Source organism: Rhea pennata, chromosome 20 (genome assembly GCF_028389875.1).
Source record: "Rhea pennata isolate bPtePen1 chromosome 20, bPtePen1.pri, whole genome shotgun sequence".
In the NCBI taxonomy this organism is placed as follows: domain Eukaryota; kingdom Metazoa; phylum Chordata; class Aves; order Rheiformes; family Rheidae; genus Rhea; species Rhea pennata.
The window spans coordinates 1,574,172-1,601,195 of record NC_084682.1 but is presented as its reverse complement, the minus strand read 5'-3'; the positions used below and the strand labels follow the sequence as shown (position 1 = coordinate 1,601,195).

The 27,024-nt window shown below is 44.0% G+C and overlaps 1 protein-coding gene across 4 annotated transcripts; it reads right to left on the bottom strand.

Annotated features, from left to right (window-relative positions):
• AKAP1 (A-kinase anchoring protein 1) lies at positions 1–27,024 on the bottom strand. Of its 4 annotated transcripts, XM_062592395.1 has the most exons (12): positions 26,988–27,013; positions 26,151–26,279; positions 11,270–12,962; positions 9,056–9,189; positions 7,525–7,651; positions 6,795–6,922; positions 5,338–5,515; positions 4,933–5,083; positions 4,238–4,305; positions 2,696–2,769; positions 1,789–1,854; positions 1–1,663 (listed from the first exon to the last, which is right to left on the bottom strand). In XM_062592395.1, exons 3-12 carry the CDS (start codon positions 12,936–12,938, stop codon positions 1,601–1,603), a joined length of 2,658 nt encoding a protein of 885 aa, XP_062448379.1. In that variant the 5' UTR covers positions 12,939–12,962; positions 26,151–26,279; positions 26,988–27,013; the 3' UTR covers positions 1–1,600. The 4 variants fall into 4 exon arrangements, with proteins under 4 accessions (XP_062448379.1, XP_062448382.1, XP_062448380.1 ...); XM_062592398.1 differs by lacking the exon at positions 26,151–26,279 and having other exon boundaries at positions 26,988–27,024; XM_062592396.1 differs by lacking the exons at positions 26,151–26,279; positions 26,988–27,013 and adding an exon at positions 26,337–26,650.

Here is a 27,024-nt window from a genome sequence, read left to right as displayed (position 1 = left end):
TTTGATTAAGACGGCTTAAAATTCGAGCTTTAATTGAAATGGAAAGAAACATTCCAAGAGGATATATGTTTTTATAGATTTAACTGAGTTACCAAATTTAGTTTTCATTGGACATTATTGCAAACATGAACATTAAATCATAAGCGCCGAATAGGAGAGAACTCAAAAAAAAGGATATAATCATACCATATTGGAAGGGATCGGACCAAATGCTTTTGTAGGCAACTATCCAGATGTGTGGTGCACTGACATGTTAGCTCATAAGATGTAATGACATTCCTGAATTCACCTGAAAAAACTTTCCTGGGGACTGACTACATCAACATTTTCCTGGCAAGTGTCTTCTCCGCCAGCAATAAATCCCAGCTCAATACACATCTAAAGTGATATACATTAGAGGGGCATGTGTTTAATAGTATTAAGTCAGTTTAAATTACTTGAGCAAAATTTTAAATTCCGTATGACAGAAATCTAAAAAGGAGCAAAAAAATTGAGAGAGAACACCACTGCAATATTAATGCCAAATTGTTACTTTTTTTTTTTAAACACATCTGTACAGCAACATAGCAAAGAATGCAGTGATCACAATTCAAACCAGACAGCAATCTAAGGGAATGCTAATCCTGTATACAGCAGAGCAGAAACACTCCCACATTCGGATGCTCCAAATATGTCAGCTATCCTAACGCACTCCAAACCAGTTCTACCTACATAGGACATTTTGGTGTGAAAAAGTTTCTGTAAAGTTCCCTTTGTTTCCAGTGTTTTTCTTGTACAAAATATTACAATGATTTTTTTTATATATATTTACAGACTTGCACAGCTAGAAAAATACAAATTACAACTGGGCTTGGCAATCAGTTCTTTTCTTTAAATACACGATTTGGAACATAGATTTCAGAGCAATAACTGTAGTGGTAACATATCCTGCACTTTAAGCATCTCCACAAAGAAACTTTCTTCCTTAAGCAGATCAAGCCTAGAAAACACAACTGCAGTGAGACATGTGCCACAGTAAGTGCAATGAATGCAACTCATCTACCTCCTGGTATCAGGAAGATCCCAGATGAATGCAGTTTGTGCAGGCTGGCAGCACAATATAGAGAAATTCATAAACTGAACATTAAACTCATTAACATCCACTGGTTTCATAGGCAGAGCCTGTTAGAAAAAGGACAGCCAACGCAACTTTTAAGAGAAGTGGACACTGAGTTCATGGGGTAGTATGCATGTTGAATTGACATGCAACCACAGTTAACATTTCAGGGGCTTCAAGCAAGCCCCAAGGTTTTAAGTTTTTTTTTTTTTTGCCATTCTGATTAAGAGAAGAGGCCAGGGAGAATTTTTTTGCTTTAAAGCTACAGTATCTCTCATTATGGCTTTTAACACCCCGCCTTTCACTGAGATGAGGTATGTGTTTCTAGTGAAATGGTAACAGTTGAGCAAAACAAGTTTCAATGGACCGCAAAAACTTTGTACATAGGTGTAAACAGTTATTCCCAAAAGGGGTTGCCAAACCGAATTGTAACAGTGCAAAAAAAAAAAAAAAAAAAAAGATTTTATTTTGTTAGAAAAAGTTGTCGAGGCATCTCGGACATTGCTAGTAGCTGTCAATCCACTGAGCAAATCCTCTTTCCACCAGAGCTCTATTTATCGACACCACCTAAAGGGAGGGGTGGAAAGAGAGAGGTGAACAAACTGCTAGCTGGAAACATCAGCAAGCTCTTAATCCACACAGCGGGCATAAACTCAAACTGTGATGAAAATTAGATAAGTCAGCATACACACCTCATCTCCCATCATACTCCACAACTGTATCAGTGGCAGACCGGTTGCACTGTCATAATTTGTGACCTGGAAACACAGAAGAGCATTAGAGGGCAGCAGTCTTGGTCTGAGCCAGGCCAGACACAAGCTGGCACCATTCACTGTGTATCAGATGCTTCATATGTAAACTTATGCGTAGCCCACAGCACCAATACACCAGTGGAGACGTACTGCTGCCACCACGCAGCTGGGACACTGTTAGTAACTTTGCTCTGTTCCCTCAAATCTATGCTACTGCTAGAATTAGAGATGCTCTTCAACACTGGATTAAACCAAAGAAAGCCATAGGGATTGACTGTCACAAATGCCATCAGCTTCCCACTCACTTCAGTTAGCTCACGTGGATTACTCCAGCCACTGTCGGAGGCACTTCAAAGAGGTGACTCCCCTTTTGTTAAGACTGGGCAACTTGCATGGAAGCCTCTGGGATCCTAGCAGAAGTCCTGCATCTCCCTTCATCAGCAAGAGGCCAGATACTGGACATCAGCATTGCAATCACACTGAAGATTGGAGAAGCTGCACAAGGCCAGGTGAATGCATTACCCCCTGGACAACCTCACTCTATTTCATGCCTCGCAAGCCTGTTCAGCCCCCCTTTCTCCCTGTCCCCATCATCTAGCTAAGCTGTATTTGCCCTATTTTGTGCATTCCTTAGAGCCACAAGCAGCCATGAGTGGCGCTGCTGCTACACAAGAAAATTCTTAGCCTGTTCCCAGCACTGAGATTTCTCTTCAGAAACCCCATCCAGCAACTAGGCTTCGAGGCTCTGGCTTTGTTTCCGATTTTAACACGAACAGTATGCTGGGGAGCAGAAAAGATAATGACTACAGTAAAATCAGCAAGGCTTTTCCAGACAGCTCTCATGTACCTGTGCCAGTAGTGCTGTCCCTCTGGTCATCTCACTAACAGCTGCATCAGCTTCTGATGAAAAATGATCCTCATCTTTGAAAAGATAAGAATAGCAGAAAACAAATGAGACATTCACAGGCTTTAAAGGCCAGAAGGGACTATTAAGTTAATCTTGTCTGACCTCCTACATAAGTTAGGCCAGAGAACCCTCACCCACTGTTGCTGTAGGCATTTGTGGAAACCAGTCTATTAAGTTGAAGATCACACAAGAATTGTGCCTGCTGTGTTGCTGGAGGGAAAGGACGAAATGCTTTTTAAAGCTGCTAGCTAAGTTAATATGATCATAAGTGGCTGATGAATTAGGAGGCTTTAAAGACACAAGAGTGTTCTTCTGCAGTACCTCTGAGCTTCCATTAATATTTTGATCCTTAATAAGCTAAGTTCAGGGGCCCCAGGACTTTGCTGATCCTGCACAGAGGGCAACAGCATAAACAGGAACTCAAAAGCATTTGTACCACAGGCTTGCTGGCACCTGAATAGTGCCAAATGTGCTCTTTAAGTGCTGGCAGCTCTCATCTCTCAGCTTCAGCAGCATAGAGGGGTACTGTTGCTAAGTCCATGTGTAACGCTGCAGGAAACCCGTGTGTCCCAGCCAGTAGAGTTACAGTCTACACTGCGAAGATGAGACAGGACATAAGAGTGTTTTCATTTTGGAGGGAAGTTGCTTATTTCCAGTCAAATAGCGGCAAAATAAAGTTTCTCCTTTGCGCTCCCCCTCCCTGTGACCATCTCTTGAAGCACGTAAACTCCTTACACTACCATAAATACTGAAGAAAGTAGACTACCTCATGCAAATTGCTCAACTCTGCTAGGAACATCTTAAGCTTTGCCATCCATCAACAGTTTTGGCAGGGGCTGCATGAACTGGAGTTCTGTCAGCCCCACAAGCTCCAGTGATTAAATTTAGTCTGATCCCTAGTTCCTGAAACTGACCCCTGCAGCACCCAGAAGGACAGTTTTTTTAGACACTGATACAGCAAACACCTTTAATAATATCAGAAAAAACAGGAAGCTTTTCTAGGCAGTCACTGACAGTTTTCCAGTGCTCGGAGGGCAGTTTTTAGAACACAGGACTGTACACATCAGTCATTTCAGCAGGACCATGTCAAATGTTTGTCTAGCAGATTAAAGACTGTTTGCATCTGTTTATTTACAGAGGCTCAACAACAGAAGGCAGCAGAATAGTTACAACTACTTCAGCTGTATCCTGCCAGTTTTGCCAACTTGCTGTCTAGGAGAACATAATTCATTTTCTCTTCCATGTAGGAAAAAGCCTGGACATTTATCATCTTTCCCCTGGAGTCAGACTAGTTGTGCCATGCTAGCACATACAGAAGAATAAAGCGGTTTTTTTTTCCAACCCTTGCTCTCGTCACTTCAAAGGCTGCACTTGCAAGAGCAGGGAGGAAGGTTAGGCAGAATCATTGCTTGTACACAGCTGGCATCCACTGAATCCAGCAGGAGGAGAAGTGGTAACAGTATGTCTCAAGAGTTCTATTACCTGGAAGAGGCACCACGTTGTCTAGCAAAACTTCTGCTCCTTGGAAAGGTAGTGTTACAAAATCAGACCTTAAAGAGAAGAGAATCAATCTGAATAAGAACGTATCTTCAAAATTACTTCTGTATTTTCTAGCATTAGTTGGCCTAAAATGAATTAAGTTATAAATTGATGACTGTCAAAGAACAGTCAAATTTTCAACAGTCCGAGCAGCAGAAACAAATTTTGTGATTAGGACACCCCAGTGGACTGCGCTTAAAGTAAAGATCACTTGCCATAACAGGAGTTCTGCTGCTTTTCTCCCACCTTGGGGGCACTCTAGCTGGGACAATCAAGTATTTGTGGGCTTGTATAAGATAACCCTCACCCAACAGGTCTAGCCAAAGGTGCTCAGGCACAGGGAACCTGAGTTTTATTGCTGGCTCTTGGAAAAGTTTACTACTCCCTTGGGCCTCCCTTGAAGGCTTTCTTTTTCTCAGCTTCCACATTGATGTGGCAATAATTGCAATCCCTTGCCCAAAAAGCCATGCAAGAGCTTGCTGCGTTCCCGAGGAATCCACATCCGCTGCTGGGGAAAACCATTCCGTTTCCACTTCATCTCAGTGCTGAAAATCTCGTAAGCAATTCAAACCATATGGCCAGCTATGATGTAGGCTCAAGCTAGAATGGCCTCAGGCCATGGAAGAGGAGCTGGAGACCTGATTTGTCTGAGTGTGTCAATTTTCACTCTCTCGTATCCTCCATAGTCCACGTATCTGATCTCCACTTCACTGCTCTCTTTGAAGTAGCCAACAACTTGAGCTCTCCACCATGCCCCATCCAGACCTGGAGCCGCACAGATAACACCAACTGCAAAGCATAAAAGAACAGAGAAGAAAGGTTCAGCATTAGAGGTTTTCTAGAAATCAGCACTTCAAATGTTAACAGTGCTACAAAATTATCTATTGAGAGTCAAAAAGAAAAAAGAAAAAAAAAAGAAAAGAAAAAGTGCCATTCTCATACACTGGGAAACTTCCAAAGCCTAACCTGAGGGAGTCAGGCTTTCACATGACCCTCAAGGAAGTCCTTCAACTGAGCAGTTTGTGAGCAGCTAAATTACTTGCCTTCTACAGGTGTTGGCAGGGTTGGAATTCCAGGTTGAGAATAGCAGACGTACATCTGCTGGTCCAGGCTACACAGGACATGGAAAGTGGGGTGCGTATGCTGCTGTACAAACATGTGCCCTGCATTGACTTGGTTAACCACGATCACTTCTACAGTGACTCCATCTGGGAGCATCAGCTGTCACAGGGATGAGAGAGATTCTCATTAGTGTTTATTGCAACACAAGCTTCACTCGCACTAGATGCATATATCTTCCTCAGTTCCACCAGCAACTCCCAAGGTTTACAGCCATAGGTGGGAAAACCCTGGCACTCTGGGATTTTGTAGGTAACTTCCAAAAGGCTGCTTTGAGTCAGGATCAGCAAGTTACTCAGTGTTACTCTACACTCTTCTAATGGAAATCAGATTTGGAGAAGGGCTCATCTCATACACAAATAGACTATCAGCACAGAGCAAACTTATTCACTTAGAAGATCAGCAAGCAATAATGCAGATCAAGTAATGCTGTACTATCACCACAGCGCAACTTGTTGGGATTCCCTGCCCTCAGTGTTTCTTACATCAAGGGAGTCTTTACAAGGACTGTTCAAATTAAGATTTTGTCACAGAGGTCTCTTACTTTGAAAATAATTCTCCCTGGTCAGCAGGGAGCCACTGTGTTGGGTAACTTCACGAAACTTAAGGCATTATTGTGCTCAGAATAGTTCTTAAAAAAGGCTCTAAAAGGCTTTTAGTTTAACAGCCTAAACCCAGTTTTCCAGAACAAAGCCTGATTTAACACCTATGGAGACAGCTATATGCAGTTACTTTAACAGATTCTAGATGCACAATGCAAGTAAAGGAGTGTTTCTAAATACCTGGAAAGCAAAAGTAGTATAAAAACTCTTTTGGGAAACACTGACACAGAAACCTCCTCTAAGTGAAATTAAATGCCTTAAAGTAATAAAACATTGAAAAGACTAGTTCCAGGATTGCGAGACAATAATAGTAACGAAAACTGATCACAGCAACATTTGGATCACACGTCAAGTGGCCCTTAAGCAGAGCAGCAGACAATCTACTCAGCTGCAAACTGAAGCCTTTTTTCCTCAGGCAAATTCATATGCCTACAGGCAAAAACCTTCTAGGCCAGATGTGCAACCACAAGAAATTAACGCAGACCTGGTGGAGCATCCTGCTGCAATTCCCAGCTCAGGCAGAAAGGAAATGGTAGTGGAAAGGCAGGTGGATAAAGTCTGATCTGCAAGAGTTGCACATAAGCCTGGCAACAGATAGCCACACAAACCAAAAGACTGTTTTTGAGGGAATCTACTCTTACTGGAAAAGGGCCACATGGACATGTATATGTGTATGTATACATATACACACACACGTGTATACACACACACACACGATGACACTGACCAACAACAGCCTTCCACCCCGACATCAGCATAGCAAGCAAGCTGGGACTCACCCAGGAAGTCATAGGGAGGGAATGAAGCGTCAGTGATGGGGGAGGTGGAGCATAGATATTGGTGAGACTGAGCTCTTTGAACTTCTTACCAATCAGACTCAATGCTTTGTCTACATGATGCTGGGATCCTGGAAGACAAAAATCCATCACAGAAAGCACTGCACAGACATGTCAGGGATACTATACACCCCCACTACGCAGAGAACAAGATAGCTCCCAGAAACATTCTGGGCTACATCAACAACTCAAAAGTTTTAATAGACCAAACATGTAATCTGATGATGGGAACCACATGTGCAATTCAGGCTGACAGCCCCCAGTTTCAACAGCTGTAGCATCTGCTATGAATCGATCTGACTGACAGTACTGATATTTTTCAGCCACATTTAGTCTAACAACCTGCCCTGTTCACATTAGCGGAAGACGCACAACCAGATTCTATTTGATATACATACCATAGCCCCTGAAGTGATTCTGCAAAGCACTGGTTAAACTAAAGCAACTGCGGAAGTTAAAAATTCACTCTCTCTAACCTCCAGTATAGAGGGTTCACATGCCAGGACATAGGTGATTTGTCCTCTACTGCTACTGTAACAGCACTGTCCTTGAGCAGAAAGGTTTTTTAAAGCACTGGACTCTGAGCCACTAAACCGGTTTGAATTCTTTGCCCATCTAATTAAGGATCCCCAAGCGAGATATCAGACTGGGAATACAGAGACATCTCACTTACCTTCTATGTGGCAAATCTGGAAGTCCTGGGTATAAGGTAGTGTTGAGATATATATTTTGGCACCAGATGCTTGCTTCAAGAAGCTCACGTACCTTCCTTGCTTGCCAATCAAGCGGCCAACTAAGTGCTTTATGAAAGACAGAAGAGAGCAACAGTTAGGAATAGAAATACAGATCTAACACCACTGTTCCCACACTCCCTTTTCTTGTTGTGCAGAGGGCCAGGCAGAATACACATATGGCAACACTGGACCAGTGCGTAGTTCAACTGGTCTATGACAAATCAAGGTAGATACAGTCAGGAAGCACCACTTCGATATATTCATCTTTTGATCTTGCAAAATACAGCAAAAATACTATGAGACAAAATCAGGCCTGGTGAAAGTTACTGTCCTCCTACAGTCAGTGAAGATGCATCCTCTTTGAATTTGCTTCCCCTCCCTTCCCCCTTCTTTTTTTAAAACTGTACTACATGTGTATTTTATATTTTAAATGAAAGAAAGTGTCCTCACATCAAATGCAAGCTAACTAGATTAGAACAGAACTAGACAAATTCACAGGAGAGGAAAATATCATGCCTGTTAAATTAGACAGCCCCTAGACTGCTCTATGCAGGCTGGTAAAGACATCTCTGCTGGCTTTTATACTCTTTCACTGGCACCTGCCACCACTACTTTCAGAGACCGAACACCAGAGCAGAAGTGCTGGGCCCAAGTCAGTACGGATAATCCTACCTGATTCAAAGTTAGCTTCTTTCAGGAAACAGTGATAGCCTGTCATCACTAACCAGTGAAACATACTCCTCCCTCTACTGCAGGCCTGCTTCTTTAGGCCTGTGTTTTACTGTCCCAAAGTGTTTGCTACATGTCTTCACCAGGTACAGAGCATCCAAGTGCTCCAGGCAGCATGCTTATCCTACTGGGAGCTGGTACCTTATGTCAGCAGCCGTCAGCATTCAGATCAGCTCAGGAGCAGAACTCCAAGAGCAATGTTGTGTATGGCAGTCATGTGTGATTTTGCATATACAAAGTAAGGAAGAATGGATGAATATAGAGAGTCCTAAAAATAGGTTCTCTCTCAGTCCAAAAGAAAGCATACTACAAAGACAGATGTAGCTCCACAGAAAAGCTCAGATCAGCATTCAGTCTGTGAGTAGGGGTTTGGACAGGCAGTTGAAACATAACTCTCCTATGTAGGAGGAAAGAAGAATAAAAATCACCTGCTTCTAGTAACTGTGTACCCTCAGAGCCTTCTGAATGCTTTCAGAGCATCAGACTAAGACAGTGGGGTAGAAGATAATGGGTGTTAAACTCATTATTTCCCTTTGTGACCCTGAGCATAATAGCCCTTACACACCTCTTGTTTACAGGTGCGTACAGGCTCTTCATTCCTACTGAGTTCTAATGGGAGATAAATGCTTAAATCTTTGTTGATCTGCTTGGGATGGCACTTAGCCAGCACCAGACTGCAATAACCAGAGGATTGCTATGTAGGGCAGGGCAGAAAGCGTGACCGGGCAGGCGGCTGGTTACCTTTGGAACCTCTATTTCCCAGATAGTGAGCTCAGACTTGCTGGATTCTCCTCCCGGCTTAGGGTCCTGACGAGTCTCTGTCTTTCCCAGGGCACAGCCGCTGTCCACAGAATCCATACTATTTACATCCGAACCTACAAAACACATGCATATCACAGCATTCAAACAATTTGTAAAGTCAATCCAGCTACTAGACACAAAGCCAAGAAAATACCTCACTTCATAGAAAGGCTAGGTTGAGCTTTGCCTATGCATTCACACAGGATATTTCTGTATCACATGTCCAGTATCTAGTTTTGTACTTCAGACAGAGTCAAGTCTTGTCACACAGCCTCCTTAAAGTTTCCTTTTGTTCGTGAAGAAAAGCTTGAACAACAGGAAGAAGCCCAAATCCAACAGGAGACCCTCAAACATGATGACACCTACACAGCAGCAGAGACAGGACACTAGAAGTCAAAGTTACCATGGAAAGGAACGCTAGCATCAGGTTATGCCAAAATCATCACTAAGCTGCTTGCTGCTGTAGCACAGATATTTTGCATTTTCCCTCCTCAGTTTGAACAGGGCTCTTCCTAGGGAGCTCAGGAGGGAAGGACATGCAACCGCTTCACTTGGTTACTGCACTGACATCATATTACTGTCTGAATAGGGACTGCACAGCAACGCAGAGAACCCTGTCAGGTGTGCCCACTACTAGAAGAGATTGGGGATTACCTCTTGCCCAAATTTATCACAGACCTCAAGAAGCAAGGTGCCAGAGCTGAGCTACGCTTTATTCTTAAACCAACAGTCAATATCAGGAACATTTCTACTTGGGAAGGGGAAGAACTTAAAACAGTTGCATTCCTAGACCTGAGATACAGTCAGTGCATCACAAAGTTGATCCTTCCTCCAGATCAACAAGCAGGAGCACAAAGACCCTCACTTGCTTATAAGTATTCAGACCATCCAGCACAAGACTAAAGAAACAAGTGATCACAACAGCTGCTTTACATTTGCCACATCTTAACCAATCACACAGCACAGAGACTCAGAAAGTCAAAGGCTGACAGTGGAGCTGTCTGCCCTAGACTTTCTAAGTAAGGAGAAAGATTTAAATCGCACAGCCAGGGTGTAAAGGACAGCTGTGGGACATCTTACCCAACACGGTAACATTCACAACCTTCCCTGCTATCTCTCCTCTCCCTACCCTTCAGCTGTCTTCGCAGAGTGCTTTCAGCCCTGCTCGTCAGACAGGCTCCACAATACATTCTTACATCTCCCCATCACACTAGCATTCACAACAAGGCAAAATCATTTCCTCTTCCTTTATTTACTGTCACTAGTGAGAATGTTTCATGCAGTTAATCTTAAATAGTTGACAATCCCAATCCTCATGTCTTACAGGAAGCAAGATTCTCACTACTTTGTAGCAATTACAAGAGACATCCTGTCATTAAGAGCTGTTGGCACCACAGGGTCCTACAAAGGATGTTAACATCCATCCCCAAGGTCACACAGGTCAACATTCATTCAGACAGCTTTGTATTCTGCCAGGCACACACCATGCAGGATCTAGAAAGCAAAAGCAATGCAACAAGACAGATGGAGGAACTCCATGAACATTGTTCCCTGTTGAGATTTCTTGGCATGCACCTACCCTTCCAAGCAAAAAGCCGTCAGGGTTATTGGTCTGCAACCAACCAATCTGATCACAACTCATCAGAGCACTTCCCTGATTCATGAGCAGCATCTCAGAAACCTGCCCTACAGCCTCTCTTCAGCAGCAGCAGCCCATAAAGAGATGTTAAGAACCCAGCACCTACCAGGGGCTGCCTGAACTGAAGCAGAAGTCATTTGCATTAGCAAGTCTTAAACCAGCAAGGTGTTCAACAGCCTGACCTTCATCCTGACATGCTCCATTTCACTACACTACTCAAGTACATAGTTAACCTCAGACAACAAGTGTTGTGCTGAAAGGGGCCAGGCTGCTCACCCCTTTTTGACATATCCTGAAAATCATCCAGTTACCACTGGATCCTATAGAAATGTGAAATCTGATAGTAAATGCTTGTGTTAGTTACATCCACCTGAACACAAAGGGCAAGCATTCATACTGGGGAAACTTTAACATAAAAAGGATGTATCCAATTATTGCATTGGGAATCAGAGGTGTTAAAGCATATAAAACTCTTGCTCATCATGTTTCTGCAGGTGGCCTTTCACATCCCTTACCTCCTGAATGATCTCCATCTGTCTCTGTTGTCCAGTTACTCTCATGACGCAAGTCTGGACTGTCTTCTTTCAACATCCCATTACTGTATGGCACTTTACTGTCTTCAGGTAGCTTCGGGGTAGGAAGTTTTTCACTTGGTACTGAGCTCTGCTCAGCAGATGTGTCTTGGGTTGCAGATGTGCTCAGTGAGTCCGAATGCTGGCCTGATGTGACAGACAGCATTGTGTTTTGCAACGAGTCCCCAGTGCTTGTCCCATCTTCGGATGCACATGTGCTGCACCCAGAGTCCTCCATAACCACATGCGACTCTCCCAGGGACCCTCCATGGTTTGCAATAGGAGTCCGACCAACTCCTGGGGACTCGCTGTGTGCACAGTTCTTTACCTGACAGTCTTTTGAGTCTCTCTGAATCGGGCTGGATAAACGGCCGTGTGTTAAACAGCTGGAATATGTCACACATTGATCACGTTCCTCTGCTTGCGCGGAGGTAGGTACCACTGCATCATTCTTAGTAGCAATGTGCTCATCCCCTCGCCTAGGTTCCGCTGCAAGCATCTGATCAGAAGCAGCAATGCTTGCCCTCTCCAGAGGTCTCTCAGCTCGGCTGGCTGCAGCTTGGCAGATCCGACTAGACACGTCACTTGCAGAACCAGATAGCACTTCCTCGGTTGCTGCCAAAATGACCTTGGAAATGATCTGTATTGCTACTTGCTCGATTTTCTCAACTTCTTCCTTGTCTAAACTCACTCCTCCAATTCTCTCTCTTTCCAATTCATCTTCTTTCGGCTGTGTGTCCTCCTCCTGACACACAGGTATAGTACTGTCAATTGACTCAGACATTTCTTCTTCTCTGGACTGCTCCAAGCAGGCAGACTTCATACAACTATCTGATAACATCCCAACTACAGAATCCTTGTGACCTGCTACAGCTTCTTCATTATTGGGAAAGGCTAGGGGGGAACTGGCTTCCTTCTCCAATCCCAGTTGCAGGGCTGTCACAGACCCAGTATCTGATAGCACAGTTTCTGGCATCTGGCTTTCTTTACGGGGCTTAAACGAAGAATCATTTGACTGCTCTGCATTGCTGACCTCCTCCACGATTCCCGAAGACTCTCGTGTCAGCGTCACCGATGCTGATGGCCACTGACCCTCAGCTGCACTAGAGCTCGAATTCTGTATAGGGCTAATCACAGCACTGCTGTGACACTCGGCACTCTTCGAGACCAGAGGGAGAGACACACAAACAGGGAAACTGCTTTCATCTTGAGAGCTTATTCTTTCCAGTTTTTCACTGTCGTCCTCAAGGGTGCTGGGCTGGATGGTCATTATTGCTGAGGCTGGAAGGTCCTGTGAGAAATCTAACCTCTCAGGAGTCTGATGCAAAAGAGAGGGCGTCGTCAACCCTGCTGACAGCATGGAGGTCGAGGTTTCACGCTCTGGGCATTCCTCTTTCGAGGAGAGAGGCGGTCCTTGAGGAGCACGTGCTTCTCTTCGCGGTGACGAACCATTTATAGGCAGTTCTATCTGCTGCTCTTCCATGATGGCTATTGCTCGCCTGTCATGATTGTTTCCATGCTCCTTTTTGCGGGAGAAGAACCACCACCAGCCAAGAAGTGCCAGCACTCCAGGTAAGGCATATGGGAAGAAAGTGCGAAAACGTAAAGCCATTTTACAGAGCCTCAGCAATTACACCTAGAAGGGGGAAATGGAAAGAGAAAAACATTAAAACAGTGAAGTTAACAGAAAGGCTAAAACTTCACAGATGTCTCAAGCCACTCCTATTAGTGTGGACAGACATATTTTCCAGCCACTGTTTAAATTTGCATCTCTACTTTGTCAACAGTCCATAGAACAGGCCCCTTACCTAGAACTGGGATACCCAGGCACAGCTCACTGTTACATGTATCTGGGCAAATAGTTTCACCTTCCTTCTCCTTTCCCACCTTTATAGGTTGGTACTACACATAGATGGCATCCAGACTGCAAGTTTCTCCAGAATCAGACTGGGTCCACAGTACAGCCGCACTGTAAACGTTCAGGGACTCAAATCTGATGAAGAGCAGGTCTCTAGTTCTTAGCTCAAAAAGGAGCATCCCATTCCTGAAGCAGCATTTTACAGACAACAAACACTGAATGTCTAAAATGTATCATCTCTCCAAAGGAAAAATACTTTGCAAACATTCTCATCCACTGTATTACAAAAGGCCGGTGTGCTAGAACAAAACTGAAAACCTGCAGTTCATTAGCAGCAAAGCAGCAACATATAGCTACTCTATTCACCTTTATATACACAGTGAAGGAATCCATAAACAAAGAGGGACTGTAGCCTTGTGAAACAGGTATCTCTCAGAAATTCCCCTGTAGGAGATTTTGCTCTCCATGGAAAGGTTAATATAGCTCTCAGGATACATGACTTTTCCCTATCTAGCCCTTGACACCACAGGATAGGTGTATATTAAAAACTGAGAGACAATGAGCCCAGCATTTGCTTAGTTGTATTATCAGAGCTCACACATCCTTCCAGCCCATACAGTAATCAATGGATCTGCAAGCTAAGCAGATTGGCAGTAAGATCAGTGTCAGCTTTCCCATATACCTGTGGTTTGGTTTCTGCTTAAAGAATATAGCCACATAATGAGAGGACTGAAGTTGTAGATCAAATGACAGCACTAACAAAGGCAGTTACTTTTCTTGGAGAAACTAACTCCCAAGACAACAGGCACCATAAGACCAGCTGGATATGACCACCATATCCCACCACAGAGGCCTACATGGGCAAGAGATAATTATACTTCCCTGTTAAGAAAAGATGCCAGTGAATACCACCAACAGAAGGTTTTCCAGATTGGCTCCTAAGCACAGATGCCTGGGACATGTATAAAACCTGACCTCGATGGTTAAGTGGTTGAGACAGAGGAACAAGATTCGCAAGCTTTTATGTGGATATACAGACGATTTAAAAATAAAAATAAAATAAAATAAAAAATAAAAAAGTCGTCTTGCACTTGAAGACAACTTCCAAGAAATTTGGGCTACAAAGCAGTGTGTCAAGGACTGGAGGAACATCCTGTGCTCACAGATGCAGCTATTGGATACAAGCAAACCCACTGAAAGATGATTTCAGGGCCTTGTGAAGCACATAAAATGCCTGGCTCAAATGGCTCAAAGATGCCTAAACAACAGGTTTCAGAGGCAGGACCTCAAGAGCAGCAATCATTTGGTCACTGAGCCAAGAAGAAAATGAGAGAGTTGTGCTTTTCTAGGGCTAACAGAGACACAGCAAATACATGAACCAAAAGCATGAAACCAAGAACTCCAGAAAAGACATGAACTCACTTCAGGAAAAAACATCTCTGTAGAGGCAGGACACTTTAACTTCAAGTTACTTGGATTTCTCTGTATCTTTACACATCTGATACAGGCAGTGCCAAACATTATTTGCTTTGCAGACCACTTGTCTACTTTACTATGGAAGTTTGTATTCCTCCTTCAAAGTTTGATCACTCCTCATCATCTTTCCCATATCCTGGATCAAGCAACCCCCTCTCCACAGCTAAGCCAAGCTTGCTACTCAAGATTGATTCTAGCTAGACACCTCCAGATATACTCCTCCTTTTCAAACTCTCACCCTCACGGTAAATTCCCTTTAAGATGCACTGAAGACCTTAAGAATAAATGTACATAAGTTAAGTCTCCTGCATGCCAGATTTTGTGCTGCAGCAAGTGTATTTATGTTTCAAAAAGGCATCACTTCCATCAAAGTAAGAGGTCTCCAGGCCTTTCACTGCTGACTGGTAAGTCAGCATGTGGGTGCTTCAGTAAAAGGTGCTAGTGAAAAAGTCAAAGCCTTCTCTTGTCACTAGGAAGCAAGTCTTTTTAACCTTGTTAAAAGAATCCCCACAGCTCATTTTGTGAGCCCTTTCAACAGAAATCACTCTGTTATTCCCACTGAGGGGGAATCAAGGTTCAATCTTTCGGAGGGAAGAAATCAGAGACATATTTTTTGCTTAGTGAAATGCTATTTTAGTTCCTTCAATTTCACAATACATTAGAGGGAGAACAAGCAAAGCACCTCCTTGTGCCTCTAATGCCAAGGAAACTCCTTGGGTTTGAGCTGCCCACGGCTTGCAAGAGCACACCATTCCTGATCCAGTGCACTACAGTGAGCAGCAAGATGACCTTGAAGCTTGCTTACACTGATCTAAATTACAGCCTTGATACCATCATTAAATAGGACAGGCAGGAAGAGATAATTTATTCAGGACTGCGCCAGCAAGAGACATCACTCAAGATACGGAGGTTGCATGTTGTTTTGAGCCACCTACTGATAAATGGAGACTCTCTTGCCTTTGAATGGCTGACTAAAGTCACAGCAACAAAGAGTTGTCACCATTCAGCAGTTGTTTGGGAACACAGCATTATGAATTGGTGGCCACAGCCTGTTACACTCCCAGAAGTCACAGCAACTTTCCAGAAGGGTGTGCATCCACCCATCTGCACAGGGGATACTACCGAAAGAAGGCAACAGTCAGACCTGCCCTGAATGCTTCAGGAACGGTTCCTTCTAGTCAAACTTAGGGCACAACAGCAGGGCACACCGTAAAATACTTGGGCTGCATTTTTTTGAGCAGAGGACAGAGCCCTCCTGGCCACATCAACGTGCCACATCATTCACCAGCACTGCTCACCCCCTGGAGAGTCGTGCTTATGCTATGATCAGAATCCAGGGCACAGGCACATTTTTTAACATGCTGAACAGAGTATCACTTAATTGCAGTTTCAGTCTTTTCTTAAAGAAGGTTCTGTGGGTTTTTAGGCACTGAAGCAGCTTAGGAGCATGCTTTCATATCTATAAATAGATCAGTAAGCAATATGGCAAAGTGCTTTGCCTCAGGATGCTGCTTGCATTGAAGCAGATACCATTATGAATCAATTCTAACACATTAACAAGTTCCTAGACTATGCAAATGGCTAAAGCATTTCCTGCTCTTAGACTGGCCAGGGCATTTGCTCCCCTAGATCTCTGCTGCTCCCTGAAGACAGGCTACTGAGCAAATACTGCTACAGGGGACTTGCAGAGACACTAGGCCCCTACAGCTACCTGCACAGCCTTGGGTACCTTGGAGCCTGGGCCAATACTTGGCCTGTAGTGTTTGCTTCCCTCTGTGCCTAGATAGACCTGCTCCCTGTCCAGTGCTGCCAGTCACATTTAAGCAGTGCAGCAAATGTGAACTGACATGAGGAGCTTTTATATTCCAGCTGACTTACAGCACTGGACCTGCAAGAATGCATACTCCTCATGGTCACCCTGAGGCTTCTCCGCTATCGAGGCTGCTAGAGGCAAATGGAGCCTTTTGCAGTCTCAGTGGGGCTGACTTCTAACCTTGCACCCCCGCGTTAGATAACAATCCTAATCCAATTCCTTCCTCCCCTGATGGAGCTGAAAAGCTCTCTGCAATTCAGCTGAAGATACTGCCAAGAGAGATACCAGAGACCATCAGCCAGACAGGACCCACTTCTGACTGCATCGATGCTTTTTGCTGGCCAGTGAACCTGTGAGGGCAGCCCACAATGTGGCCAAGGAATGGGTTTCATGCTTCCTACCTTGACTTCCAGCTCCCCTTACACCACATAGCAGTTCGGAAATGGTACTGAATAGGAACAAAAGGACACATTTGCCTCTTTTTATTTGAATTGTGACCAAGTTTCACTTTTTCTTTCAGCTGCAAAGTAACTGGCCCCGGCCTTTTCAGTAGCATTTCTACTTCACATTGAGTGAAACCAACCATCTCCTAGGGATGAGACTTAGTCTTTAGAAGAGATGGGAACTGTGCTATAACATCCTATAATACAGTGATCTTTGTCTAGCAAAAGCAGTCTGGATAGAGATACCACTATTTAGAAGCCCAGCTCCAAAGTCCACTCTACATCTAAGTTTACTAGGACGAGAGCTGTGACCTCTCTGACTTTTGAGAGTTGGAAGCTGCTTCTTTTGTTTAAAAAGTGTGGGCATATTCCTGCCTGGACACTGCTGAGACTCATGTCCCAGTCATGCTCACCCTCTCATAAACTCATTTGAGTTATAAGAGGCAGAGTTGACAGCCTTTCCGTAAAAAAGATCAGCACTGGAACATGAAGCTAAATAGTTATCCAGGTCCTCAGAACAACCTCGCTGCAAAGCATTTACAGTTTACATTTTCACTGAGCAGGATTTAATGCAAAACACAATGTGCCTGACAATGCTTAAACACTATAGACCTTTCTCCAAACAGGCCTCAAGACCTTTGCCAATGAATGACAAAAATAAAGATTGTTTTTAGCAGATAGCAGAGTCATGGAAATGGGAACCACCCACTGGAACAGAGTATTATCTATTTCCTTTTTAGAAGCATAATATTTCTTATACAGGAGAAGACAATCAAGTCAGTCTGTCGACTATGCTTAGTCTGTCTCAACCGGAAAAAACTTGCGTTATCAAAGCAAGCGCTCAGACCACAGTTCCCAAGTACAACTCCTCATGAAAACTAGGGCCCTGAGGAGAGTTGATTACATGTTAGCTGGGGGGATTTAAAAAACATGCCTCCTTCAAGCTGAAACTGAGCATCCAAATCTCAGATATTTTAATATTCATTCCAGATTTTTCACCTCCTCTCACCTTCCCAGCCATATCCCTCTACTATTCTATCCACACTATCCCTCAACTTCGTTTGAGCTAGTGCAGACTCCAGCCTTGCTTCCCTGCTGCGTACTGCCAAGTCCTAACAACTGAGGCAAGTAAATAAATGAACAGCAAGAACAAAGATTAGACAACTTTCTTGCTCGCTCTCAAATCAGATTGCCAACAGACATGATTTAAGAAAAACAGAAACATCTGCAGTCTACCATGAACGAGATATCTATGTAGTTCTGCATAGGAAGTTACATTCTGCATTTATTGCAGTCTCGCATCTGATCGCTTCTAAAAAAAAAAAAAAAAAAAAAAAAAGTCACTTCCAAACTGTCAGGTAACAGGCTCAGTGAAGAAGATAAACTTTTGGTTAATTGCAATATCTGAACTCTTCCTCAAACTAAAAATTAGCATTTAAAAACAACAATTCTATGCAGTAACTCTGATTTTTTTTTTTTTTAACTTGGTAAATGGAAAGGATGAAGTCTGCACATTCCTAAGACAAAAGGTTCATATTTATGGCATACAATACAATGGCACATTGTGAGCCCTTGCTAGTGCTCATCTGCTGTCCACTTAAGTTTATTATAATTAATGCAGAAGCACCGCACAAGCTGTCTCACAGGCGTACCACAAACTCAAATTAAAGTAACTCACATGAGTCCATTCCCAACAAGCTTCCCTGATTAAACAGACAGCCCTATTATTATCTGATTCCCTATTAAGTCGCACCAACTGTACAAACAATAGTCCCACACAGTTTTACAGTGCAGGAAGACAGTAGCAGGATGCTTTACAGAGGGACAGGCCTATCCCCAAACTGTTTTGTCTATTAGGCTTTAAGAATAATTTCAAGAATAAATAATTAACATAATTTAAGATCTTCATTTTTCTGTGATATTCAGATCACAGTGGGGATTGCTGGGCTAGCCAACTGCTCCTTGTGGAGTTAGTTTAATTTCATGTTCTTAATTTGTCTAGCTTTAGCAAGAGCTGCATTACACTATCAGTGACCGTGTTAAATAGGAATTCCACATCCCTCCTTCTGTCGACTAGAAAAGGAAAACAAGGCACGTGTTCCACACAAGATGCCAGCAGACATCTTAAAGCTCCGGGTTGGCTAGGTGACAGCTAACACCAACAAACACTTCCTTAAATAAACATGATAGGAAGAATTTGGTGGCCTGATTTTAGCATGCTGGCCACAATGCCACTTTTGATGCGATGCCTAGAAGACAGCCCATTTTTAACCTGCTCAATTGAATGGTGCCACAAAAAAGGCTGCAACATGCAACACATACTTCTCTGATTTCTACTGTAAGAGAGCTCTTAAAGGCCGTACCCACTTTCCAACGCAGTTAAGAGCAACAAAAACCTCTCCCCATCGCCAATTTGACAGTCAGTTCAGGAGTGTAGGGGCAACAGGATCATTTAAGCACACGGGGGAATAAAACCTGGGATTTTCCTGTCAGCAGCAGAGTAGAAAATGGCAACTTGTCAAGTCAAATGGACTTAAACACCACCAAACTGGATGGAGTCTTGCCCTACAATCTTTGCACTCCAGAGGCAGGAGAAGCCAGCTGGAAAAGTACAACAGTTCCAGAGGCTTCAGACTCAGGACTATTAGCTTGCAAAAGTCAGAACCAGCATGAAATGCCAGATGCTCCAGCCCTGTTCCCCAGCATGCAGGCCCCATGCACTCCTGCACCAAAAATAGAAGTGAGCTAGCACAGAGCTCACACACTGTATGCACTTGCACTGCGCCACTGACCACTTCCACTTCCTGCTGGCATTTCAGGAATCTGGTCTAAATGTCACACCTTACATCAAGGCAGGGCTGCAGCTAGGACACTAGACTTCTTCAGCTTGCTAAGTAATCCCCACATTAAGTCAGGATGGGATTAAGACATCGAAGGGAGAGTAGGGGTCAGCTCTCCCAAACCATATTCTGACTTGACCTACAGAAAATTCCCAGTAAGGACCATGGAGGTGAGTACAACAAGAGTGAAAACACATACTTGCCTACCTTAGAAAGTCTGAGGACAAAAAAAATCATTCCGTTTGTTTGCACTAGGGTCCCAGAGCAGTGTTTTAAGCCACCTTGTTTCTCTGGCCAGGACAAACAATCCTTCAGTATACACATCCTTATAAGGTTAGAAATGTTCGCAGCACGAGGTTCACAGACAAGCCAGATAACTCATTCTTAAGGTCCAAGAGGAGAGTTCAGCAAGCACACAGTCCGAATGATTTTCAGAGTTTTCTATACGTAACAAGAAGGTCCATTCCAGCAGTAAAGCCATTTCAAGGCTCCACAAAAAAGAAACGTAAGGATAATTCCTAAGGAAAGAAGCCCCCAGCAGTCCCATACTCTGCAGCACCAGCGGTTCCCACTTCATAAGGTTCCCCTTCCATCTGGGCACTCCAAGAAGTTACACTTCAATCCTGGGGGCAGGAGAAAAAAACCCACAAGGTTGGAACTGAAGACTGTCTCAAGGGTCACAAAGTGAGTGAGCAGCTAAATTGGAAGTTCAGCTTCCACAGCAAGGCCAGGATGCCTCCCTACAAACCCCATAGTTAGTGATATAGCACTCGGGAAATAAATACTATCTGGGCGAAACAGAACTGGACAAGGCTGGCACAGTTAAACTAAATGGGACCACGTGCACTCTCAAAATTTTCCATGCTAAAAATAACCAGTAGCACATGCTCTGCCTTATAAGAGGCATAAGAACAGGAGTTGACAAAAACCTAAAGGACTAGAGGCCTTACCAGTAAGATGGGGAAATGAGAAATTACTGCAAAGAAACACACATCAGAAGGCCTACCTGCGCTTGCCCCACGTTCAGCATGAGCTGAACAGAGAGGCTGTTTCTCTCTTCTATTTCCTTCCGGGAAACCTCTTCACATTCAGACTCAAGCCACACGTTGCCCCCCAGAGAGGTCTCCCACCCCAGGCAGGAGCACCCGACAAGATGGACCTCACAGGATGGATCTGTGAAACCACAATTGCCTGTCACCCAGACAAAGGCCTGCAGTGTCACTGAGCTGCAAGCCCTTGCCTCAGACCTTCCTTTTGAATGCCAGGGTGTGGATCAGCTCAGCCACAAGATCTGCCAGCATTTTAAATCCTTGTCTTGCCCACTCTTTTCTTCGAGCACATTCTTCTATACCACAATCAGAACATTACCCAGAGGTGACAGCTCAAAAAACGTGACATCCAAAGACAGGGAAGAATCGGGTAAGCAAGATATCAAACTGTAGGGGACTTATTTTAAAGAAAAGTGAATAGATGAGTTTCTCTATAGTTAACTAAAGGTCAGAGTTCTGTAGTAATTCCTGCTTCAAGCAACAGTATCAAAAGGTAAGAGAAGCGAGATACTCCCTCAAGCACTACCTCTTTTTCAAAGCCCAGTTAACATGGGCTACACAACTTATGAAGCAGTCACCTCTGGATGAAAACAATAAAACTACTCCATACCCTTGAAATATTTAGGAACTGACAGTCTTATTTGTAGAGGGATAAATTATGACATAAACAAAATTTGAAAGAGCTGGTTGCTGTACACACCAAACTAGAGCTCCGGAACAAGAAACACTACCAAGACCAGGCGGTCTCTTATCTCCAAGATAAAAACTGCTTTCAGAGCAATCAGTTTCAGTGATGTTCCTACAACAACTCCCTCCCTTCCTTTGCAGCTGAAGCTGCTATGCTGACAGCTCAGGCTTTATTAATACTGCATTTAAGAATCTCTTCTTCCCTGCACCTTCTCCCACTCAGGCACTAAGGACAGGTCCAGCAGAGCTCCAGAGCTGCATCAGTATCACTCCTAGGGCAAACCAAGAGGACTCAGAGCAGTTCATACTTACCCATGTGAAAAACAGAGGTTTACAATAAAAGCATCAGCCTAGATAAAGTAGAGTTTTTCTGCACGTGTCTTTCTGAAACTACTAAGACACTCACACATATGCAAGCAGCCCTCACCACCTGCACTGCTGCACAGATTAAGGCAAGACCCTGAGCTGGTCACTACTGCTGTGCAATAAGCCACAGGTCACACTTTGTAATTAACATTAGCCCTATCAGGTTATCAAGATCCTTCTTGCACTTTGTATCTTATTCCTTTCCTGCTCCAATTGTTTCATTATTTATAGTTTCCTCAATCAAGCTAATATCTCCCCATGAATCCTCTAATATGGAGAAAGGCAAGAAACCTTTCTGGCGAAGTAGGGAGAAATTTATCTCAAATACTGAAACGAACTTCAGAAACAGCTTCTGTACTGTTTCACCAATACTACCTTTATCTTTCTTTGCTATTCCTCAAACTTGGTGGATTTGTTTGCCAATTTTGGAACCTGCTCTAGAAAAAGAGCTAGACCAAATGTTCTGCTGCTTCAGATTAGCCAAGAAAGTTTAGTGAACTGGCCAGAGGCCACGTGACTTTCTCATACTCATCCTACTGTAAACTGTAGAGAAAGTCCTCGGATTCAGACTAATCCTCTCAGTGCACAGGTATCCCTGTCTGGGGAATGCACAGTGCTTCTCACAGCCAAAAGGTTTAAATACCAGTTGTTGCTTCTCCTTCAAAGACCCCTAACCAATAGGTCCACACAAAAATAACTCCCTCCTCACCCGCCAGGTACTCATTGAGACTTGTCTTGCACACTCTAAGCAGCAATCAGCATGGCTGTTTCAGCTGTGCCCTGTCTCTTACTGTATTTCTCCACTTACTATCCAGAGGTTTGTGGAATTTCCCCCCCCCCCCCCATTCTCTTCAAAAAAAAAAAAAAAAAAAAAAAAAACCTCCCCTCCCTGACACATCCACCAGTCTGGATTTCTGGATTTTACTTTTAAAAAGTGTCTGGTCCTCTGCAATACAGGTAAAGCAGCTTTTAGTACCTTTATAATCTATCTGGCTTCTACACTGATGAAAACAAATGTAGTCTTTGCTACTGGAGACATTGTCTGAACTTGTGTCCACTAAGCGCAGCTTATAAATGAAAATTTAAGCAAGCAACTAAATCAAATGTCTGGCATCTGCACTGGTTTCCGCAAAATACACATACATAACACCCAAAAAGCAGAGACTAAACTAACGAAGGCTTCCAATATATTCTGCCCACAATGCAAAAACAGAGATCTGAATTTTCAAGGAGAAAGAATAGTGAGGTTTACATCACAACACTGATACTGCTGTAAGAGACAGTGAGAAAAGAGGCAGTGTTGAGACCAAACAGGTATCCAGAGAACAGCATCAAGACCTACTCACTGGAAGGTTTGCTGTGCACAGCAATGAGACCTTGATAAACAGCTTCTCAAAACAAAAGCTGGACTAGACTTAAACAGAAAAGCTAAAAGCAGAGTTGTTCATCTGGACTCCTTGTGTACAGAGCTTGGCCTGCTGAAAATAAACTGCAGAATCAGAGAGAGAGGAAGGCTACCAAGCATTTGTGAAATAAGCACTCTATATTCATCTGCGCTAGGAAGGAACAGCAAAGGTTTCACCAAGAGACATTAGGACTTAACAAGAAGATAACTTCTAAGTGTTAACAAGCTCGCTACAAGAAATTACATAACATACTTGAGACCTAATCAGAGAGACAAGCTTCACTTTGATCTGTATTACAGTAGTACCTACAAGCTCTTGCCCAAATTATGCTAGGGGCTGTTCTCATACACAGAAATACTTTCCTCAAAGATTGCAGGCTGCGTCCTTTCCTCTGCTTTGGCAGCCCTATTTCAAAAGCAAAGTCGAAAGTCCTTCAAAAAAAAGAAAGCTTTCAGAAAGCACAGATTAAGTGATTTTCTGAATCACACCAATTTGGAGACATCACAGGAACAGCAAACAGATCTTATAAAGACAGGAGCCCATCTTTTTCACCTGGCAGTAAATAGTACACTAAGTTACATTCAGCTTGGAATAGTTTATGGAAATGTGTGAATTTCTTTCCTGCACCCCTGAATACCACAGAATTCTTCCTAACCCTGAATTTCAACAGGAAATGGAACACAAGTCCAAGCTCACAACAAAACAAGCTCTTACTTAAGGAAGGGAAAAACTGCAAGATCACAGCACTGAATTTTACAGGGATGCATGCTCAAATCCTTGTTCCACAGACTTCAAAATGCTAATTCACAGATTTATCCTTATGCAAAGCCAAGGTCCCCAATACAAGAGCCACATGGAGAGCACAAGCTTTTGCCAGGAACTGCTGCTATTTATACAGAGAGTCAAACGCAGCCACAGCACAGGGTAAGTTTCTCATCCTCATTGCCAGGTGGCAGCAGAGGTCAAAGGCAATTTCACCCAGGACCTCTTCAGGTCTACAAGCAGCAATTAATCAGCTGAAGAGCTATTTAAAATGATCTTTTTCTGAAATAACTCTGCCAATACTGATGTATAGATCCCATAAATTAGTCAGCTTCCAGCTAGTGTACAAAATGTAGCAGCAGCAAAAGTTGTATAGAACCTGTGTACGGGACAATTAAGAAGTAGAGCAGCCGTGTGCAGACTGCAAAGCAGTAAGTGACATGCAAACATATCACAGGGATCCCAGAAGGTGAGAAGCAAACTCAACAGCCTTAATTTCCAGGAAGTATTAGGCACCTGCTGAATAAAATAGCTCCTTACAAGGATTTCAAACTGGCTGCCTGAAGTCACTAATCACTTCACAAAGTTTAACCAGGCCATTTGTGTGAAGAGTTCCACATGAACACTGTACTTAGAAATCACAATTTAAAGGCAGCTAGTCATTAGATATGAAATATTAAATAACTGAAAGTAATTCATGTTTTCTAATTACTTCTAGGTGTTGCTAAGGGCACCTGGGGATACCAACCCTGATTTTATTAGGGTCTCCATGGACACTAGAAATACCTTAAATAAATTGCTCACATTGGTTAAGCACACACGGAAAATGAGAGCTATACATGAGAGGGGTACATTGCTTTTAAAACATTATGCTCTTCAGATAACTCTACTACTGCAAAAGTCATCCTTGTTTCAAATATCCCAAAAGACAGCCTGCAACATTTTCAAAACGTGCATGAGTCTCAGCACAGCAAGTCACCTGCTTCTGGCTCTGAACAGCTTTGGCTGCAATCCTCAATAACCAAGCTCCTATCATAGTTAACTCCTATGAGAATCCGCAGGAATTAGGTTCCCATGTAGCATGACAATCTAACTACAGGTACCTTCATCTCATGCTGTGGGTGGCAAGGGGAATTCCTGTTCAGTAATTCAGGCTTTGGGGAGTGTCTAGGTTAAAGCCCAGGCTTTCTAGGCAGTTGATAAAAGAGGAGAAAGAGAAGCTTTCAACACAGATACCTCAAAGCACCTCTAGATAGCTTTAAGATGGAATCTGAATCTTCACGTACCTAAGAAGTAGTAGCTATAAGAACATACAAAACCTGGGTTCTTACAGGCCACTCTCATGCAGCTCCTCCAGAATCTAATGATATCCTCAGACAGCCTCTTCCATGTTTTTGTTTCAAGTTTGGCAGAGCAAACAATCTGTGGCCCCATTAGGTAAAATACCGTACAACCACAATGAAGTTGGTGTGCTCAAATCCTGCAGGCTTGCTGTCTCATGAGATCATTTACAAGTCCTTGGAGAGCTAAGTGAAACACTGGAAACAGCTGTGGGACCGTCAGATGAGTGGTACAGAAAGTGATGTCATGAAAAGGTGGATTCTAGTAAGCTTACAGCATAATTTGAGTTCTACAGGCTTCATGTTACTTTTAACTTACTACAAAGTTTTAATTTTCTTCAGTGCCTAGAGCACTGGGTGGCATCTGCATGCAAGCCAATTAACCAAGAATTAAACAGTGCAATCAAGACACATATAGTAAAACTGCACCTACTTTTTCAGAAAACATGGTATGTACATCAAGATTACTGGATGAAAGGCACATCAGTTCAGCTGAGGGCTGCCAAGTATTTCACACAGGTAGCTCATTAAAGAATGAGGAGGTTAAGCGATCTGAACAGGGTCACATGATGACCCACTGGCAGAGGAGCAAACGCCGCTCAGCTCCCTTGCTGACAGCTCCAATCCATGTGCTACTGAGGAAGAGTCACACACCCCTCATGAGCAGTTGTGCCGCACTCCAGCAAGTCATGTGCTATTCCTTGGCATACTGTGCACAGACATACAGCTGTAACTCAGTAGATCATTCACAGTCACAAAGCAAACAGGAGAAAAGTAAAGTTACCTTCTCCTGCTACCACCTTCCCCAGCAACAAGCCATTTCCTTTCACCTGAGACAAAGTCCACAGCGATTCTGATAACACCCAGCAGGTGTAAGCACAACAGCCGACCTTAACGAAGGCAGCACACGAGCCTAGAAATGCAGAAAGTCAGAATTACTTCCATCCTGTGGCCCCTTACTCCTCCTTACCATACTGCAGTGGTGTGCAGGTTTTGTGGCTGTGTCCTATTGCTGCAGATCACCTGGCATGGCAAGGATGCCCTTAACAAGGCACCCACTCATTCTGTGCTCCCGGAGCTGCAGCTTCACATCGTATTTCACCAGGCTGCCCTAAGGAATTTAGGGAGCCAGACATGGAGCAAAGCTGCCCAATGCTAGAATGCAAGCAGTCAGACTTTTTTTTTTTTAAGAAAAATTAGGAGCAAAACAAGACAGCTTCTTCCAGACGAGCAAGGATGGTGAAACACTGCTTCCTGAGCAGCGATACAGTTTAATCCCTACGGTCCTGACCGCTGCCACGCGCTGCCTTTAAACGTAAATAAAGTGGCCGCGAGCGGGAGCAGCCGGTTAACGGCGGCGGCGCGGCACGAGGCGCCCGCGCCTTCCCGGCCGGGCCCGCGGCGCCGCTCCGCTCCGCTCCGCTCCCTCGGCCGCCGGCCGGGAGCGGCCCCCGCGCGGCGCCGCTGACCTTGGCGCGGTCACCCGGCGCGGCCCGGCCCAGCCGCCGCCGGCAGCCCCGAGGCCCGGCAGCGCCCGCCGCGGCCCGCGCCGCGCCGCCTGTCAGCCAGGCAGGCCGCGGCGGGGAGGGGGGAGGGATGGGGAAGGGGCCGCGGTACTTACGGTGCGCGCGGCGCGGCGCTCCCCCGCCCCCGTGCCG

Bases quoted from the DNA above. Each gene is read 5' to 3' on its own strand.
- AKAP1 (XM_062592398.1), bottom strand. From the start codon at position 12,938: ATGGCTTTACGTTTTCGCACTTTCTTCCCATATGCCTTACCTGGAGTG. The intron at 5,084-5,337 runs GCAAGTAATTTA...TATGCTTTGCAG, and splicing joins CCTGCCAACACCTGTAGAAG to TTGGTGTTATCTGTGCGGCT. The intron at 1,664-1,788 runs GTGTGTATGCTG...CCCTCCCTTTAG, and splicing joins GGAGTATGATGGGAGATGAG to GTGGTGTCGATAAATAGAGC.